At 37.8% G+C, this 20,140-nt stretch overlaps 1 protein-coding gene across 3 annotated transcripts in view; it reads left to right on the top strand.

Moving 5' to 3' along the window:
• Nucleotides 1-20,140, top strand: part of SYT1 (synaptotagmin 1) — a 329,209-nt gene that overhangs the window by 275,212 nt on the left and 33,857 nt on the right. For all 3 annotated transcript variants that reach the window (XM_068190290.1, XM_068190292.1, XM_068190291.1), the window contains one exon: nt 3,914-4,031. In XM_068190290.1, coding sequence (XP_068046391.1) covers nt 3,914-4,031 — 118 coding nt within the window. The remainder of the gene's footprint in view (nt 1-3,913; nt 4,032-20,140) is intronic.

Here is a 20,140-nt window from a genome sequence, read left to right on the forward strand (position 1 = left end):
CCTTACATGCCAAGAAAAGAAATTTATTGGATTTGAGATCTCCATGTGCAGACAGCATGTGGTGGCCTGAAAATTGTCTGAAGTCCATCAGTGTGGGCATTGGGATTAGGGATTCTACCTGTCATTACAGTTTACCTGGGTTTCCTGAATTTGGAAGATACTAATTTAGCTCATAACCCACATTTATGCTGTCTCTGTCTTCTCCACAGAGTTTTAAAACATTTTTGTTACTGTGAAAACTATACAGTGAACATTGTGAGCTTTCATTGTAAATATGGATTAGGGTAAGATGATATTATTTGTGGTCTTTGCCCATAAATCACATCATATTGTGTTTCTCTCAGGCTTATGCAAATATTCAGAATCAAAACCAGGTATCAAAGTTGGAAACCCACCTCACTGTGTGTGGGTTTCCAACCTCACTGTGTTTATATTCTTCCTATACTAATTGTTTTTTGTCTTATATCATATTGGGGAAAAGCATATGGTGCTGTGGCTTGTTATTTTGGTGTTGTTTTACTAAGAGAACTGCAAGCATCAACTCTCTCATAATATCTTCCACAAAAAATGTAGAGAATGTTTATATTAATGACATAGATATGTCTGTTAGAGATTCTGGAGTACAAATGAGAGTAATCTGCACAAAAAGCATTTTTCTCTGTAGCTCATTAGGAGAGTCCTGTCAAGGCAAACATGATTACTGCTGAGTAGGAGAAGCACAAAACAGGCAGGAGCCACTTAAGAGTCATTTCTAAAAAGTCCAGGTTCTCAGCAGGACTAAAAATAGCTTTTCCTAAGTTGCAGAAGTGTTAGCAGCACTGTCTCTGTCATTTATGTTCCACTCCATTGCATCCTCTTTAAAAGTAATGAAGTTATGAAGTTGCTTAGATGGAGAGAATCATTTGATTGGTGTATAAGCATTATACATGAACAGGTTAATGACTATGAAACTCCCAGCTGGATGTTTCTAACACTAACTTACAGTTTCCATCAGAGATCAAAGTAATTTACTAACATAAATTATTTATACACAGGGCTGAAAGAAATTAATAATAACAATAAGGCATCTCCATGGGATAATCACCATACCAGCAGCACTCATCTGTACCATGTAGCCCTGCAGGGGTTTGTAATTATCTCCTGCAAACCACACCTCTAGTGATTGGGTTTTTTAGCTTCATTGCAGTGCTGCCACTTCCAGTGCTTTGCCTGACAAATACTTTTTGAATTTAAAAAAAAAGTGTGGCAGTCATGCAAAGAGAAAAGATTACAAGTACAAGAAGTATTGTAGAAATGCAGTTGATATAGATTTTCATACCAACAAAAGAAGTGCTAAACCTGATTCTGGATGCATTTAAGGAGGTGCCTACATTTTTACTTCAGGTTATTCACTGGAATTATCCCATCATCTGCTACCATTTCCCATGGCTTCCTGGTGATCTATGGAAAACTGGCTGTTTGTGTGATGCTGCCTTCTTTGTGTTTCCTGCAGCTAAAATTACATTAAAAGAGGCAAAAAATGCATTAAATGTCCTCTTAAAATTACTCTTCTGTATAGACAGTTACAGTATTTGCACAGAAGCATAACATGATTACAAACAGAGAAATGCTGGTGAGAAGTGATAGTCTCCATGGCAAGAGCTGTTTAGTGTAAAGTACTTTTCGCTACTGCTGAAGCACTCAGATCAGAAACAACAATCCTAACACTATTTTATGTTTTTTAAACACACTTCTATCTCAACACAAGATTAAAAAAAAAAAAGCTCTGCCTAATGAATCTGGATGTGAGGCAGAGCCCTTGAATATTGGGTAATACGTAGGTACAGAGATCTCTAAGATGGAGGGACTAAAATAAGCTTTCCTATATATCTTGTTTCAGTCTTCGCAGAGCCCCATGAATCCACAAGCAAATTTAAGCCAACTCTACAGTGTAATAGAGCAGTGACTGTGGAGAACACCAGGTGGCTGGGTGACCTGTGATCACGATAACACAAATCAATAAGCAATTGATTTCTTTTGTTCTGAACAACCTGCAAATGATAGATCAACTTCACTGTTACCCTATCCAATATGGACTTGCAAAACCAAATGTCAGGTGAATAGGAGCATGTTTTGCTGTCACTATGCCATTCAAAGCTCAGCTAAAGCCAGGTGTGAGCTATGCAGATTGCATGGCTGAAATCCGTATTTTCATGATCTGAATCTGGGATTTAGGACAGTATATGCAGTCAGGGAGGAATAGTGAATTCTTTCATGCCAGTGCAGTCCATATTCTGAAAGACATCTAGGGTTGTTCTAGGTATGAGTAATTTTTTACATTTGTGTCAGTCCTTTTGAACAAGGTAATAACATCATTCTAGCCCTTCTGGGTCAGATAGAGGTCTCTTCCCCAGCTACTCACTTTGCAGCCTGAAGAGTCCTAATCTGCTTACATGTTCCTTCTGCAGAAACTGTGTCATATCCTTGCTTATTCCTGCTCTTTTCTTGGAATCTGTCCCAATTCTACCATGTCCTTTTGAGGGGAGGAGGACACCATGAGTCTTCGAGATACTGGCACAAGTGCATTCTGACAGCGTTATTTTTATACAATACACACATTTAACATCATAAGCTATTTTGTTTGTTCTGTCTGAGCATTTACTAATTACATGTAACTATGCTTGTTCTGTATGTTTCCTGACCACTGGTAATTGCTGAGATGATGTCTGGCAGGGAACTATCTATTACTATCCCTGGATTTCAGTCCCAACTTGAAATAATCAGTTTAGAATCTGTCACATTATACGTAAAATCCTTTGCACATGGGCTGTCTATTCTGTAGGAAATATCCTCTACATCCATGAGCATGTGAGCGAGTTGCTCTTGGTTGTGTCTAAGAAAACACTGGAAGCAGAGATATGATCGTAGAAATGTACTTTATACTCTACTATCAGAATAAATTGTGGAAATAGACATATGCCATAAGAACTAATGCCTTTGAAAGAGAAACATGGCTGTCTGAAATTTTTTGTTGGTCTGCTTGGTGTAAGCTCATCCTTCTTGTCTAGAAAACATCCTTGTTAGCCCCCCTAGAGATACCATGGGCCTTGAAGGAAAGGAGGAAAGCACCTTGGATCATCCAACTCATCATTTATAAGCAATATCCTCCCTCTCTCATCTGCAAGTTCTTATCTCTTATTCATCCTTTTAAAACAAAGTTCCTGTGATTCTGAACATCATTCAGCTTTTCCCTCTTTGCCAGGACTGTTAGGAAAATATTAAGCAATGAATTGCAAAAGGCTGCATTTGGCAGGATCTCAGATGATGGGCTGGAAGGTAAAAGCAAATCCTTCCAGCAATTCCTTATGGATGTACTGTGTCCTTTCATGGTCTCTATCTGCCTGTTTTTTACCTCTTTTGACAGACAGGAGACAAGTCTTTTTTTATACTGAGTATTTTGTACTTTGTGGGTTTTTTTATACTTTTTGCTTTTGTGACAAAGTGTGATTAGATCCATATTACTGTTTCGCAGAAAACAGCCTTGTAGCTGTGTGTGCATGCTTCTTAACAGATTTCCAGTGAAATGCAGCCTGGAGAAAACAAAAAAATCCTGGCTTAGTTTAAAGAGCAAACAGTATTTGTGGGACCCCTGTTGTCAGGGATGAAATCCTGAGAAGTATCACCTACTTTCTGGCCAGCATATATCTTGTCATTTGGTTGTATACAGGACAGTTGCTGCAACAGACTTGAGGTTATAAAGGATTTCATCTGGACAATTTGTGGCAGTTTTCTCAATATTGTTCATTTGAATGTTTTCTTTAGCAGTACAAGTCAGAGATATAATCCTGCTAATTTTCTGCGGGGCTTTCAAAGTTGCATTTTTCAAAAGGTAAAAAAAATCATTAAAGTAAAACATCATGTCTTGTCTTCACAGCAAGAGAAGCTGGGTGATATCTGCTTCTCCCTCCGTTATGTGCCTACTGCTGGCAAACTGACTGTTGTCATTCTGGAGGCAAAGAACCTGAAGAAGATGGATGTCGGTGGACTATCAGGTATGTGTGTGAAAATCTGCTTGAAGGTTTTGCTGGCTTGTAAAGGCAGAAAATCAACTAGTTTTCTGTTGGAGGTCTCTTGGCTGAGAAAGTAAGGGCTCTTGCTCCCTGTCTCAAAGATGTGGTTTATGTTTTCTTGGAAGTTAGGGCATGACTGAGTATATCAGAACTAATTCAAGTTAAAAAAAAATCACGAGACATTGCATTCCACTCCAAGACAAGGTCTGAAGTGTTACACGATCAGATGACAGTGCAAGCTCTCTGTACTTTCTTCTCTCCTGTTGCCTAGAGATAAATACAGACTATTCAGGCAGAGAAAAAAAATCTGACTACAATTCCTATTGTCGGTTAAATCTCACAAAATGTGAGCATTTCACTGCATTGCTGCAGATAATAGGTACTAGAGGAACTCGCCACAGGATGCCAGGCTGACTGCTGTTTGAGGTGCTCGGAAGGTTGTTTCTGCATTTGAAGGGCTCAGGTGGGATTGCTTACACACGCAGAGTTAGAGGCGCTCTGCATTTGCGTGCGCACCAGAAATCAAAAGGACAGTCTTGTGCGTATGGTAGGCAGTGAGGCTGATACATCCAACGTGCTCAATACTTGCCAACAGCCCTGGCAGCCTTTCCATGGGGTGAGGCTGTGCATACTGTGACAAGGTGCGTGCCACCTCTGAGGGAGGCACCTGGGCTGTGTCCTGGCAACCTGGTGCAGCTCCCTGTAGGTTTCTGTTCTCTTCTGCATCTGGAATTTGGACACAAATTACTATATAAATTGCCAATTAGTTGAGACCAAATTAAATAACAAGATGCTTTATAAGGTGAGGTCTTTCCAGGAGAATTTTGGTTTGTATGCCTTCTGTTTAGAAGAAAGCTGCCCACCATTGCCAATGAGGCTATTTCCAGCACTGTTCTAGAACTGAAAACTTTTACAGCTGCCACTAACACATAGACAATGTAATTTCTCATTTTTATTTACCAAGTAACAAGAAAAAAAGTGTTTTGCTCTTACGTTTTTATAATCTTAGCACAAGATAATAGCTATGTGCAAAATAAACAGAAATGGGAACTTACTAAAAGCAAACATGAAGGGTTTATTTACCGCTCTTGATGAATAACTGGAGGACCTTGCTGCAATGTGGGGAAACAAAGTCTTCTATCAATAACCAGTTACTTTCTGGTTTTGGTTTTACTTGCATCTGAAGTCATCCACTGCACAGCAACAGACATAAAAGTAAAGGACATAGAAGTGTTGTTGTAGTCATTACTCAATGAAGTCTAGCCTTTTCTTGTCCACAATGGACACTCAATTAAGACATACCACTAACAGTTTCCCTAACACTCATAATAAACAAATTGCAAATGAGTGTTCATAAGCGCATTTACTCCTAATGGTTTCCTAATGAAATATTAGACTCTCATAATAACAAAGTGTGGGGATTTTTGACTGAAGGTTAGCTCTGACAGACAGGGCATCTATATTTTTTTCCAAACTTTGTGAGAAATGGGATTGATAATGAGTACTTAGTTTATAAGAAGCAACAGAGAAGGGCAGGGGAAGCACTAATGAACTGAAGAGCTTCTACAAACTTCAGATGGAAAATATAGTACATTGTGTTGGAAATAACTATGAGGAAATTAATGGACTTAATCTCCTCTGTGTTCTGAGGTACATAGAGAACATTTAAATTTCTAGGGAAAGAGAGGTTTTGTTTTCCGATTTTAGGGCCATGCAAACCTGAAACATCATGTTCTCTTGGAGACAAACAAACCCAATGGGATACCATAGTTGTAGCAGGAATTCAAAAGTCCCTGACAGTGATAAGTGGCAGTTAGTATGGTATTCCTGGGGCAGTAATTATAGATGAAATAATGTTGGTTTAAAATAGATCCAGTATCTTTCATTAGGGAATTTATCTTTTGAATAAATTATGCAGGAACAACTTTGGAAATCAAGCTGAGATTCTGTTGTCATTATTCAACTAAATATTACCAATTCTCTAAGTGCTAACAAAGGTGACAGGGTTTTATCTTGATTAGCAAATATTTCCCCTTAGTTTTGTTACTTTCTCTAGATACTAAAATGGCTTTTCATATTATAAAATTGAAAATTTTGCATGACAGTGCAGAGGTGAGAAAAGGTAAACAATCAAATGTGATCACAAACTGAGTGTTACCTATATATTCAACAGCACCATTAACAAGAGGTAAAAATGCTGTAGTTGAAACAGATAGGGGAAGCAAATCTTAGCAGTTTGTCAGAAACAGGCAAAAAATACCTTTGTTGTTTTTTTGAATTTGGGATATATATTTAAGTTATTATTTCCAGTTTTTGAGAAGATGCTGGAAAAGCAGAACACAGACATTTGGAAAGGATTCTGCTTTTCTCTTGCACCCATCCTTTATGCCTCTGTGAAGTTTACCTGCCTCACAGAGAGAAGGAGCAAGGCCCTGGCTCCTGCAGAGGGAGCACTGACAAGCATTCACAGCACAGTGGTGGGCAACTTTGTGACTTCCTTCTGGCTGCTTCTCTCCACATCTCGAGTATTACTGCTGCTAGTAAATATCTGCTATACCTTTGCACCTCAACAATGTGGGAGGTTTCAGCATTTACATTACCTTTAGCCCCAATACAAAGAACCAGTGTCTGTGGCTCAGTAGTCATCTGAACTTCTACTACTCTATATAAATTTATTAAATCCATAATTGTGGTCAATTGGGCTTAAATACATGCTTGATTTTCTTCTAGTATGTATATTTATGTTATGCAGATAGGGAGAGCCCTATTACAAAAGTACCCAAAGCAAGAGAGATTGAAGTATATTGAGAGCACTACCTTTCCTAGCATTTTTACAGGGCCTCACCTGGTAAACCTTAATCCTCCTAGTCAGCATCTATATCATAGTTAATGGTTACTACCACTGTTTGAAAAAAAAAACCAAAACACTTTATATAATCATTTATCACCAGCATTTTTCATAGATTTTATTAGCAGTCAAAAGTCAAGCATAAGTTACTTTGGAAATAGACAATAAAAGACAACAAACTGAACATCCAATTCATTAGACTTACTGTAACAAAACCATATCACCCATCTGAGCAATAAACTCCCAGGTCCTAAACTTAATTTCAATGTCAGGCTGTGACTAGAGCAAACCTTGGCTCAAACATTGAAACTACGTAGCCTGAGCTCATCAAGTCACTGCAACAAGTGGAAATTATTACTTCTGGTGGGCAAGGCCCTCTGGCAAGCTATTATGCGTATTCTAAAATGGAGTTGTAATTATCTAAATTATATTCAAATCCATTGCTAATGAATCTGACATTTGGAAGGTGATGTATAGGAATTAAAGATACAAAACAAGTTTGTTTTTTTTTTATCTAAATTTGGTGGTCTTGGACAGCTTTATAAGCATACTTCACCTAAAATATCTATGAGACTTAGAAGCTTAGGTCTTACAGGGAACTTAGACTCCCAAGTTACTCCATTGATTTTGTTTTGTTTTAATTTCATTTAGGTGATTTACAAAATTGGACGATTTCAAAACCAGTTTGTGGTTTAATCTCTCCAAACAGTCCTTAGATATATAATCCAACTAATTCCTTGATAAGGGCACAATGCAGCTCGCCAGTGCCATTCAAGTCACAATGGTTGTCTGTTAGTTATGGTATTTCATAAGGTTTATGATCCCTTCTTCTTCAGAAAAGGACAAGAATTATCTGCAGCTCCCCTATGAGATATTCATTTAAATCAAAGTAATACTGATTTCAGATACAGATTTAAATAAATATGAAACTTTATTCTAAATTCATTTTAATCTTATTTGTAGTTGTAATTTTAACTTAATTTTTAAAGTGAAATTGATTTTCACTTTTTCATTTTAGCTACTACTCAAGTGCACTACTCAGTGCACTTGAGTAGTAGCTAAATGTGGACTGAGGGATAAATATGGTGCTTCTTTTTACTACATGGGAAAATTTGCAAGACACACACACATTTGTACAAGCAGTTCTATAGATTTCCATCTATTTAGCCGTACCCTCTATTTGTATTCAGTTTTGTTCCTAACAGAAAATAAAAACTTTCATTTCAGCATCCATCAGCTTTCTCTTCTTTGACTAAGCCAATCATTGAAATAAATTACCTGAATACCTTGAAAAGCATTTTCCCTCTAAACTTGCAGGAGTGGCTGGGGCTGGTTTTTAAACAGACTGTTGTTATAAGGTGTTTCGCCACTCAGGACCTTCAACTTAAGTGCCTTATTTTGGTTTTGATTTGGGTTTTTTAAGAACTTCAGTGGCTCTGTATATTACCGTGAAATACTGGTTTGTATCAAGAGATCACCTTTTATAGATGATAGTAAGAGTAAGCCTTAACACATCTTGTCATCTTTTCAGGATTAATTTTAGTATGGTTTATTCCTTCTATAAATCTTTGAAAGCTAATGTGCTTTTGTTGTCTTTATATTATTTTAGTATGCTTAGCTTTTGGTGAGTGTATTTACCAGGAATGTATCCTAGAAGCAAGCAATGCACCCTTCTCTTGTGTCCTCAGCACTGCTGCCTCTCACCACACCCAGTTTCAACGGGGAATAGATGCCCTAGCTGGCATGGGCTCAAGTATTGAGCTTAGGAACTGTTGCCAAGTAACAGATACTGTAGCAGACCCTAAATTGTACTATTTAGCACAAATTAATGCTTAGAAAGAACTGCAAGGAGAATAGGATTGTCATTGGATCCATGTGCTCTTCCTTCTGCAGAAAGCTGCAGATATAGTTGTGAAAAGGAAGCAGCCCATAATCGGGTCCATTATGTGTGGAAGCTAATCTCAGCATTTATGAGTTATAAATAGAAAATACACAGCACCCCTTTGCATCTGCCAAGCAAATACTCTGAACCATCTCTGGGGACCAAATGGTTCTCTAGCAGGAATACAGCTAGTTTTCTACAGTTCGAAAGATTGCATTCAAATTCAAAACGCTTGGTTCAATGTCTTAGAAAATAATTGAGAAATTAAAAATTATTTAGAGACCAGCTCTTTGAAAATCAAATGAATGCTCATTATGCAGTCAGAGCATTCCCTTTAATAACTTCATGAAAACATAAGAAACCTTAAAAGCGGGCTAACACGAGTGCAATATTATGGGAAAAGAAATACACCATTAATGTCATGGTCTCGCTATAAGCCCTGTTTTAAGCGTAACTCAGCAAGTATTAAGAGAAAACAGCCTTATTAAAAGGTGAAAGTAAAAATAAACAACAAACCACCACCACCACGGCTGTATTTGCAGCTAGCCTAATCCTTAGGAATCAGCAGAGAGATCAGTACCAGCAAATACTTTAAGATCTCTACTTAGTGTGGAGGATTTCTACATCATCTAACATCTCAGTCTCTCTACAACACCAGCAGAACATCCAACAACAGCAGATGGCTGCAGCAATGCATTTCTTGCGCTCACAAAGCGGTCGCACAGCAATGCACTAAATTCATTGTGGGCTGCTACAGCGGTGATGGTGTCAGTCAGCAAATCTCCATCACATTAAAACCTTTCTCTCCTGCCTCAAAGAACATTCTTGTTGGTGACATCTTCCATAACACTGGGCAGCAGGTGAAGGGTTGCCTGGTGCTTCCTCAATAGTTAATTAAGGTATTAGGGAGTAGTTTCTTCTAATCCCAACTCAAGCCTTTGACAACAAGCCATCTTCTTCCTCAGTTTAAAAGTTGAAGAAAAAAGTGCCAAAATCAACATATGTTCCGAAGTACAAAGTATTCATCATAGAAGCTATGTTAAAGGGTATGCAGACTCTCATATTTCAGGGTATTTTGGAAAGTCTTAAGAGGAAATTGTCAGGTAACTGTCTAGAGTCCACAATTTCCACTGCATTGTATGCTACAACTATTGCACACAACAATATATTGTATTAGATGAACAGTCAATTTGTTGATTCATACAAAGAAGCAGAGTCAAATTGTTCTGCTCTTTTTTTCTCTCCTGTGCTTAAAATGAGGAAAATAAGACCATGCTTTCTGATTGTCAGAGAGTTGTACTAAACCTGTGGGCATTGCTGTGAGAAACCTTAAGGCAATCGCTGTGCTGAAAAAGTGCCGTGGCTCAATAGCTGTATGAATAGCTTCTTGATTTGAGAAAGGAAAGGTTATTTCATGTGGACACTCACCAAAGGTACAGGTGGTCAGCACCCAGCTGGCTGGACTCTGACAGTCAATAGTCATCATTTTCTGGCATTTCTGTTGATTTCCTTCTACTTCCCTTCCACAAAACAAAGAATATGAAGACTTATTTTATTTCAATAGCCACATCTAAACAATGCTTTTTTTGTTTGTATGCTTGTTTCTTCCTGATTAAATTATAGCAAGTTTTTATTTGGTTGTGCAGTCCCAAAGCAAGTATAAAGATGTGTGTGTTAATCGTCTCATTTTCATATAAGTAATTAATGCTTTAGGTTTTCAAGTTCCTCAAGAATTTCATAGCAATGTGAGTGGCTGTAAAATGGATGTAGAAATACTGTAGATAGATTCTAGAGTCCTCAGGGAAATTAGTAAGTTCTCTTACAAGTACATTTAATTTCTTTTTACTCTCTGAAAATTGTAGCCTACATATTTTTATTTTTTAACAGGCGTTAAGAAAAAAAATAGAAACTAAAAAAGAAAATATCTTTTTCATCTTTATAAATACAGTTTAGATAAGTGCTGAAGAAAGTAAGGAAAGTATAAATGAGGCTATTTCCTTTTCACAGCAGTGTAAAGTCATACAAGTTTTTAAGACAGCATGATGAGTGTTTTGTTAGCACTATCAATGCAATTGAGATTTGCTGAAGTTTGTGGCCCTATCTGAAGAACTAGAAACAGTTTTAAAGTTTTTACATTACTTTAAATCCCACATGCATCTTTTGTTTGTTTAATCCCATGTGGGTGGAAAAATGATTCGTTTTGCAGTTGCTTGTTATAGACCTCCTGCCTGTGTTTCCAGTGTGTAACTCCTTTACGTGCACATGTCAGTGGAATGAAACATTTCACAAATTAGACCTTTGATCCTGGATTACTCCGGAAAGGAGAAGGTGTTGTATGCTAAGAAGGTAACTGCACATTTCACCTGGCACGCTGCTGAAAATGTCCGTGACAATGGAGAAAGCACGTGCTTCAGCGTAAGAAGAGAGATAAGAAAACAGGTATTTGTAAATCTTGGTTGAAATCATTACTTTACATAAATCCTTTATGGGTCATAGCAGTTCATATCTGTTTGCACATTTGGCAAATGAAGCTCTCCAATGGCAGCTGTGAGATGCTATTTGGCAAAATGAAAAGGAAGCTTTCTTCTTGCCAATTCCAAAGTTTTATTTTCCAAAACCTAATTAAAGGTGAAAGCCAAGTCCTACCCTCTCTTCTATTGATGCAGTTCCCCAAAAAGTTCCCATTACCTCTTGAGGTAACAGAAGAGAAGTACAATCTTGTTGCTGAGATTGGTGTGCCAACATTCAGTTTTTCTCATTGTGCCTTTTGTCTCTCTGAGTAGAGTGATATGAATCTCAATGGGGAATGAGGGTTGAAGGGTAAGATAAGGCCAGGTATGAATGAGGGATCTACACAAGTAAGCCCTTTATTTAGATACTGATTTAAGACAGCTAAAGTGCTAAACAATTATTTTGCAAAGCTGAAGAGAGGAATCTGGTCTTTTTTTTTAAACTCTCTTAACAGTGTGGTTAGTTTTGAAGCCAAAACTAGGTTTTCTTCCCCTGTTATACCAGCCTTGTTGATAAGATGGAGCTGGCTGTGTTTCTCTCAACACTTGCACCTATCACCAGTATAATAAAATAGTAAAACTGGTAATATGGAGAGAACAACTGGCATTTTGTGGTTATTAGTGCAGTGATTCTCGTCCTCTCATGTTTAGGAAGTTATCTTTTTTCTGTCTTCTTGATGAATATGCTATTGCTCATTCCCCATATAAATGCCTGTCAGTTCTGCTGAGCTGTCTCCAAATTTACAGATAGCAACATTTTTTACTCTATTTAGATCAAAGAAATTTCTGTGCAGGGGCTTCTTGCTGCATCCCATCAAATCAGACGTTAATGAAATAATTGCAAAATAATAAAATATATAACTCTAGTTAAGGAAAGACAAAAATAAAAATGAGATAACATCTGTCCAGCATATGTACTGACAGACAAAACCTTCTTTATTTGGCTGCAGTCTTCAAATGTTATGTAATACAATTAACCAATGTGGAATGGATAACATATAGAAATTATCTTACCAGATTTACATAAAAAGAAATTTGTCATAAAAATGCCATCCACTGCAAAGTTCCTCTGTTTTCTACCTCTTTTGTGAAAGCAGAACACAGGATTTTTAAGATCTGATTTTGTGAACTTTGTCACAATGCAATCTCTCATGTCTGAGTGTGTCAAAAATAAAATAAAGATAGAGACATAGATTATAAAGCTATGCATGATCTAATAAAAGCTATGCATGATCTTATAGTAGGCAGATCCAAATTTTAATTTTTGTCCTATAAGTATGAGCATTTTGGGATCCAAATGTAATCTCTGCAGCTCAGCAGCATCTTTGTAGGAACAGCTTCAAGTCAGAGAAGGAGGGGGTTCTTTTTAATCTCAGCTATCAAGCCCAGTTCATGGTATCTCCTTCTCCAGATTCCCGGTGGTATCACAGAGCACTTTACATATACAGGTCTGCAGGTTAAATCCACCTTTCCAGTGAAGTGAATATGATAATGTCCTGATTGAGCCCTAGTGAGAAGAAAGCATCTTAAATTCTTTTTGAGCCTCTTCAGAAATCTTTCAGCACAGCTGGCTCCAGGGCCAGTCTCATTCCAGTGCTTTTCTGGGGGGATGCATTCTTGCAGTAAGTCCCAGGAAGCTCAGTTGAAGTACTCAGCTGTATCCATTACTTCCCATCAGCAAACCATCACATGCTTATCAACATCTGAGGGATGCTAAAAGTAACGATTGTGAGAGCTTGCAACCAAATGGGTTTTTTAAGTTCAGAAGCCCTGACTATGTGGGATGTGAAGAAATGCTTATGTAAGGATGTGACAGCATCAGCAAGTCTTATGCTGCAAATTATTTCAGCTGGTTGGAAGCTAAATTAATTCACGCTGCTCCCTCGTGGATAAAAAATAATGGGGCAAAATATTTAATTTAAAACAAGTGCATCTTACTTTAGAAATAAGGTGTTTAGGATCTGGATCTGGAAAGCTGTGGGAGAAGAGGTGTTTCTGAGAGAGGTTTCACCGGGACTAAGCAAGCTTATAGGGTTTTGAGCCAGGCTGCTTCTTGGATGGTGGTGGAAATCAGGGACTGGCTCAGCTGTTCCTGGAGATTATCTGTATTGCCCCACTGCTGAGAAACATCTACTTCAGGAAGTTACTGTCTGGATTCTGGTCAGAAAACCAGCACTTGAAAAGAATAATCTTTTCATCTGATGCTCTGCTCAGTTTTTGTGTCTGGTAGTCCCTGTGGCACAGCAAGTGAGTGATTTCCTACATTGATTGAGTTCTTTGACATGAATTAGTCAAGAAATAGACTCAAATATGAGATAGATGTTGCTTTTGTCTGATCTGGGGATTGACTGTGTTTTTTTGATCAAGGTTTTAGTTCTTCACACAACAAAATGAAGTCGTATAAGAGAATCCACAGCAATGCATTGACAGTCATTTGTTTATAAATGAAATTACTCAGACAAGCACATCTTTCATATATACACCAATGCACGCTTTCCTTTGTGTAACTAATATATCTGTGATATAATGAAATACCCATTGCTGTATTATGGTCCTCATCTTCAGATTTCATGAGGTAGCAGATTTGACTTGATTGCTTTTCAGCCTTGAGGGAAGTTTTGCACTGGTGGAATGTTCTATTACATTGAGTTGTCAAAAGCCCAAGGCCAGCAGTAGTCATCTGGTAATTTCAAATACAGTTTTGTGAGCAATGGAATTATAAGGCACGATTTCCATTAATTTCAGAGTGTGACTGGGTATTCTGATGTCTAATAAAATATGTGCTTCAATTGAAACTTTTTTCCACAGTTTGAACATCCATACTGTCTCTTTCTCATGTCTATTTTCTGGTGTGTAATAAGAGGTGAGACCATCTTGGAGCTTTCACCTCATACAGAGATACTTAGTAGGCTTTCTGTATTCCATCTGGCTGCCTGCTTTCAGAAAACTTACAGGAATTTAATGTCTTCAAGAGGTCTGTGATCCTGGTCAATATGCTAAAAAGGTTTGGAAAGGGGGCAGTCAGTCACCAGGCTGGTAATTGCACTCAAAGAACACAAAATTATTACCTACACTGTGTTTCCTTGGGAACGAAGGAAAATGAAAATGTATTTTATTTTATTGCAAATCCAGTGACAAACATGCTTTGATTCATATTTAAATCTTTTCTCATTTTCTTGTCGTGTGGTGGGTTTTCTTTTTCTTTCTGATCTCTGCATATAGGAAATTATTTTTTTTTAATCTAGATAGCTGCTCCAATCATTCCAATAATCTAAATCACTCCATTACTCCCTCTCCCGACTCTGAATATCTTAAGCTATACCCTGATTTTAGAAATCAGGTTTTGTCTGTATTGGCTGCCAGCATCTTTCTTCAGCAGAGAGCGTGGTCCCCAAGCATTTTGTTGTTGTGTAAGGTTTGCTTTATGCGGAGCATTTGGAGGATAAGCACTTTGGCTTTTCTTGTTTACATTCTGCTTGCTGTATTTTCTCTTTGTTTACAATTCCAGCACACTTGAATCCTGATAGGTTAAATGGAAGGGAAGACAGGCATCAGACAGTTGGTGCCTGACCCATCCAGCACATGCCTCTTGCTTTCAGAACAGCCCAGTCATTTTTCACTGGTACTTTGAGGTGCATTCAAATCTGCCTTGGCATCTGTCCAGCCCTGCATAATATCAAGGAGAGAACATCCTGTCTGAGACAACAGATTGTTAGTTCATTTATGTTCCTGAAATTGAATTAAAATTCTGTAAAAGAGCCTTCAAAATTGAAGGACCCTATGGGAATGTTGTGGGATTTTTGTTCGTTTGACTTATAACCATCAGGCATACTAGATGAGATGCATTGTATAAGTGCATGTTTTCTGTGTTGTTTATGGCTGTTTATGTTGTATTTGATAACAGAGTGAAGTAAGTAAATTGATAGCGCTGCCATTTATAGATAAAACAAAGGTCTTGTGCTAAGCTTGCTAAGGAAAGTGGAGGAGCTTGGACTTCTTATACTGTTAACAATTTTTTATTATAACCAGAGAGAAGAACTCTGAGCTGCTTCTGAATATGATTAATGACAATTCCTCATTAATAGTGACCAAATTTTATGTTACAGACCAGAGTTTCTGAATTGTGATATAGTAATTAAATAATCCTTCAGTACCTGTGGGTCAGGCTCACTTACAAGGACTCAGGACCACTGCTGGTCTTACTGGACTGAGAAGTATATTTTTCTAATCAGGGTAATGTCTGGCATATTGAAAAGACTGGTAGCCTTGCTGTAACTCATTTCAGTCATTTTTTTTAGTAAAGGGAAGGTGGTGCAGTTTTTCTGGCGGAGATCCAAGCATCCATATGGTACAATAGTGTTCTGTATTAATTCTAGTGTTGTTTCATTGAAAGATAGCATTCTGGTCAGATGCAAAATGTTCATGCCCAGTTTTGTATTTTTACCCTTGTTTTCCTCTATTGATTTTTATTTATTCTCAAAAGCACAAAGGCCATCTTCTCCATCTGCCAGTTTTATCTCTCCTCATACACTGAGTGTTTCTTTTCCTACTTGTTTCTCAAATTGCACACATATGTGTGAAGAACTGAAAACTGGCTGTAACACATGAAGTTAGATTCTGCCATTTCACAACATTCCAATAAGGCATATTTTCAGATTGTCCGATGGATTTCCATTAGGTGACGTTTTTATTATGTATAGTGTGATAGAACTCAGATTTTGGATGTTCTAATGCTTTTTTGTTTAAGCATTTCATGGCCACATAATTAGTAAGGCTTTGGCTATTTCTGGAGTGCTCTGTGTTGATTGGATATTTGGTCTGCTTGTGCATAAATGAATGTCACCTTTTTGCTCTTAGGAAACAAGACACACTACCTATCACTGCCTGTGGGTTTTATGTCTTGTCAACAATTTCTATGTGAATTTTATATGGGGGTAATGGACTAGTTTAAATAGCACGTATTCCGAAGTGATCTGCAAGCCATAGTAAAGAGAAAAAATGTAGCAATTAGTGTCTCACAAACTAATCAGAAGAAATAAGGCATATAAGAAACAGTATATCACTTCATGACTTCATCATATTTGCATGATAAAGATACTGGGCAAAAATTCCTAAATAATGACAATGAAAAGTATTCGAGAGAAATTACATGCGAGCTGCCAAGAAGGCAAAGATTTGGGGTTCATAAAAGATGCAGAGATTTGCCATCTATGCATCACCGAAGACTCGGCGCACTAAGACAGTTTAGACAATGCCACATAAAATGCAAACCATTGTAGAAAAGCACACACTAAATCCATGTACAGCTTGCATTTTCAGCTCTGAAGTCATCCTTAAGTAAACTGAAGGATTAAAGTTGGTTCAACTGCATGTTTTCAAAATTTATATCAACAGCATATGCTGACATCAGACCTCCCGTTCTAGTCTTGTAGCCATGAAGCTCAGTAGATAACATAATAATCAATTAAAGGCAATGAAGGGCAAGACACGACTTACCAAAATGAGCAAAAACTTTTGCTATTATTTTTATTTCAAATAAGTACAATTCATTAGTTTAAACTCTGGTGAGCGACAGGACTTCAGCTTAGCTATGTACTTTGGAAAGTCCCATCCATACTTAGGCTTTTAAGTGCATTTTAAACTATACTTTTATCAGCTTTTTCTGGTTCAGTCAGAAGGACCAGATTTTCATCAGTCAGCAGTTCAGGGCCAAGTTTTAATAAACTGAAAGGCAGAAGGTTGGTGTCTTAAGTTATATCTAAACTCTTTTGCACAGCTCTGACAGCACAGAAAAGCTGCTAATGTTTTTTGCAGTGAATTAGAGGACTTAAAATCAAAAAATAGTTTCTAATACTCAAGGCTTAATAGGTATTTTAGGGCTTAAGTTAATGCTTACCAGAGTCTCTTGGATATACAGTTAATAGGAAGATGAGAGAGGGCATGGGAATGTAACCCTCTGTCAAGTGACTTGAATAACCAAATTTGAAAAGGAGCACTCAGAAGAAAAATGTGCATATTGCTCATTCCTTTGAGCCCTTTCATCCAAAAGATGACTCTGAGGTGTCAATGAACCCTATGATAAAAATAATTTAAGGAGAGTTTAGACTAGTCAGTACACTTCAGTTTCTAAGGTATAACAAAAGGAAAAACTCTTTTTGTCTGAGAAGTACCTCTAGCATTTCTCAGGGAGTTTCTAAATGTTAGTATTTGAAATGGTTCTGCAAATGCAGTTGCATGAGACAATGGACATATGGGTGGCATAGAAATGTGACTAATTTAGTAGTAGTTTCTGCTCTGAACCTTAGAAGAAATCTTACTTTCTAGTTCCCACTTTGGAGTATGTGTTGTGGGTGGGCTTTAACTCAGGACCTCCTAATATAAAATGCTTGTATGATCCCAGAGAATGAAATCTCGTAGATTCAAGACCTTTATCTGTCCTCATCCACCTAAGTGTCCTAAGCAGTGCTTTGTAAAGTCAAGATGTATCCTGCCAGATGCCCTTGTCCCAGGCACCTTCTTATTTCTTTCTGTGTAGATTTGAGAAGAGGGTTTAAGTTCCTGGTCACTGGCCAAGACTCTACCTGGTAAGATAGGAAGTGCTCAGAGAAGGTGGAGTATTAAATTACCTTATATTGAGTAGAAATAGGACTGGCTTTACTGCTTTCCTGGTGCATGTTCTACTCATTAAAACCTAGTCTTCAGAATGACCTTCTCTGTTTGCAGGGACAGATACATTTTTTTGCCAAGCATGCAAAGGCTGTTCTCTATGCAGAGCTCGGTCTCCACCTCTCAGTTTGTCTCTGTGCTAAGGATAAGCTGAGCCAGCCAGGGCACATCCCAGAGGGATCTAAAGTGTGCACTTTTCCATATCCCTAAATGTTTGAGAGAGTGAGGGCACCTCCACACGTTGAGTGAATGTATCTCTGTGGGATCTGCAGTGGTGTGTTGTTGGACACTTAAGAAAAAATTTCCAGAAAACCACTTAACAGCTATGTCCTCTCACCTGTGTACGTAAGGTCTTTTTACATTTAATCTTTTTGGTACCCAGAGTTTGCTGATGTTGTTCTGAATGCTACTTTGAGCCTTAAAGTTGACTCTCCACAGGTTTACTAGTACCTTGGGCTTTGGTATAAAGTAAATACTAGCCCGTATGTAAAGGTCTTGGGCTAAGTTTGACCATGGAGAGCATTTCTTTCTGCCTGTGTTTCCACTCATTTCCACACATTTCCAGTGTGAAACAGGAATGCTCCCTGTTGTATAGAGCCAATGTCCAACTAAGAGAGACTTCTTTTGTGCTCATGTAGCAGTAATAACAATAGTAAATCTTTAATTTCCTTGAGTTTACCTCCTCCTTTCATCTGTGCTCAGATCCCTGTCTTTCCTGAGACTGTTGTGTATTATTTGTATCATGGCTCTACTTAAGATCTCCAGTCAGTTTGATCATGCTTGTGTCCTGAAAAACTTAATAATAAAACCCCCATAGCAGAAGTCTAAATATTCTTTCTTCATGCCATCACCTGAGCATGAATCCGGAATATAGTGAGGAAACAGGAAATGGTAGGTACTCCTTATCAAATGCATAGAGGCAAATCTTTTCTTAGAGGGAGGTAAAGTTGATTACAGTCACTGCTAGCAGCATGCAAGCCTGGAGAGCCAGTAGCCAATACATTTTAAAAACTCACAACTGAAAATCTGCTCCTCAGGTTTTTATATTCACAGAAATTGACGTACACAATTCCCCAGTTCAAATTTGATACAGATTTTTTTTCAGCTTATCCTTCATAATCAGCCTCACTGAATGAATGAAGGAGCATCTATAGATTTCAAGGAAAATTTTGGTACATCTATAGCTGAAACTGTCTCAAATTTCCATTGAATCAGATAATTCTTATCATATGTCCTTGAAGATAAGAGGATCAATGCTGTCAGCAAGTTCTAAGCAGCATGAAAATACAGTTTGATGAAAAGCAGCTTCATTGTAATGCAAAAAACAGCGCCCCAGCTATTCCTGTAGTGCATGTGCAGGAGTTTGAGTGATTTGAATGCAGGGTTCTTGATACAGTAATTTCTGCCATATATGAGACCCAAAACTATTACCTGTAGAGTAAATGGACCTGCTCATCATGCAGGTTTTGTAGAGATAATGCATACACCTGTTCAGAAGATGTAATAGTTGTGGTTGAAAAACCAGGTCTGAAACACAAGGGTTAGGATGGATGTTTAAGCTTTTAAATCACTTGGAAGCAGCTGATTTTAAGTTGCCATGGCAAAGGATTTTCAGACAATGAGAAGCTTTTACATTAATATCTTTGTAAGCCTTGTTGTGATAGAATTGTCTCTGAAGGGCAGTCTCTTTCTTGCTCCTGCTGACTCACACAGTTATAAAATCATCAAGTAATTATATAGTGCTGTAGTGACTTTTTGGATTTCTTCTCTATGGGTTTTGCCACTGATTTGTAGATTCCCTTTCTGTTAGATTTTTATGATAGGGAACGGAATTATTCAACATTATGTTATCAAAAAATTTTGAAGATATCCCTTGTGTTTGCAAAAAATATCTAGGTATGGAAATGACAGTGGTTTTCCATTGTCTTAGCCTATTAATTTTGGACAACAACTGAATAAAACCTGTCTGAATAAAACCACTTTTCTTTGACAACTTAGTTGGTTTGGGCATTTTGTATTTTCTGGCTAACATGGCTAGAGTTTTTTGGAGCGTGTACTTTGCAGTTAGGTTCTATGGTCCTCTTATCTTCCTCCCCAGTGGCCAAAATACAGGTATGAAAAAGCGTGTCCTGTCTGAACTCGGGGTGAGATAAGAAACTTATTGGTAGGGGAAATTTGTAGAGAA

The sequence above is a fragment of the Anomalospiza imberbis genome, chromosome 5 (genome assembly GCF_031753505.1).
Source record: "Anomalospiza imberbis isolate Cuckoo-Finch-1a 21T00152 chromosome 5, ASM3175350v1, whole genome shotgun sequence".
NCBI classification, from domain to species: domain Eukaryota; kingdom Metazoa; phylum Chordata; class Aves; order Passeriformes; family Viduidae; genus Anomalospiza; species Anomalospiza imberbis.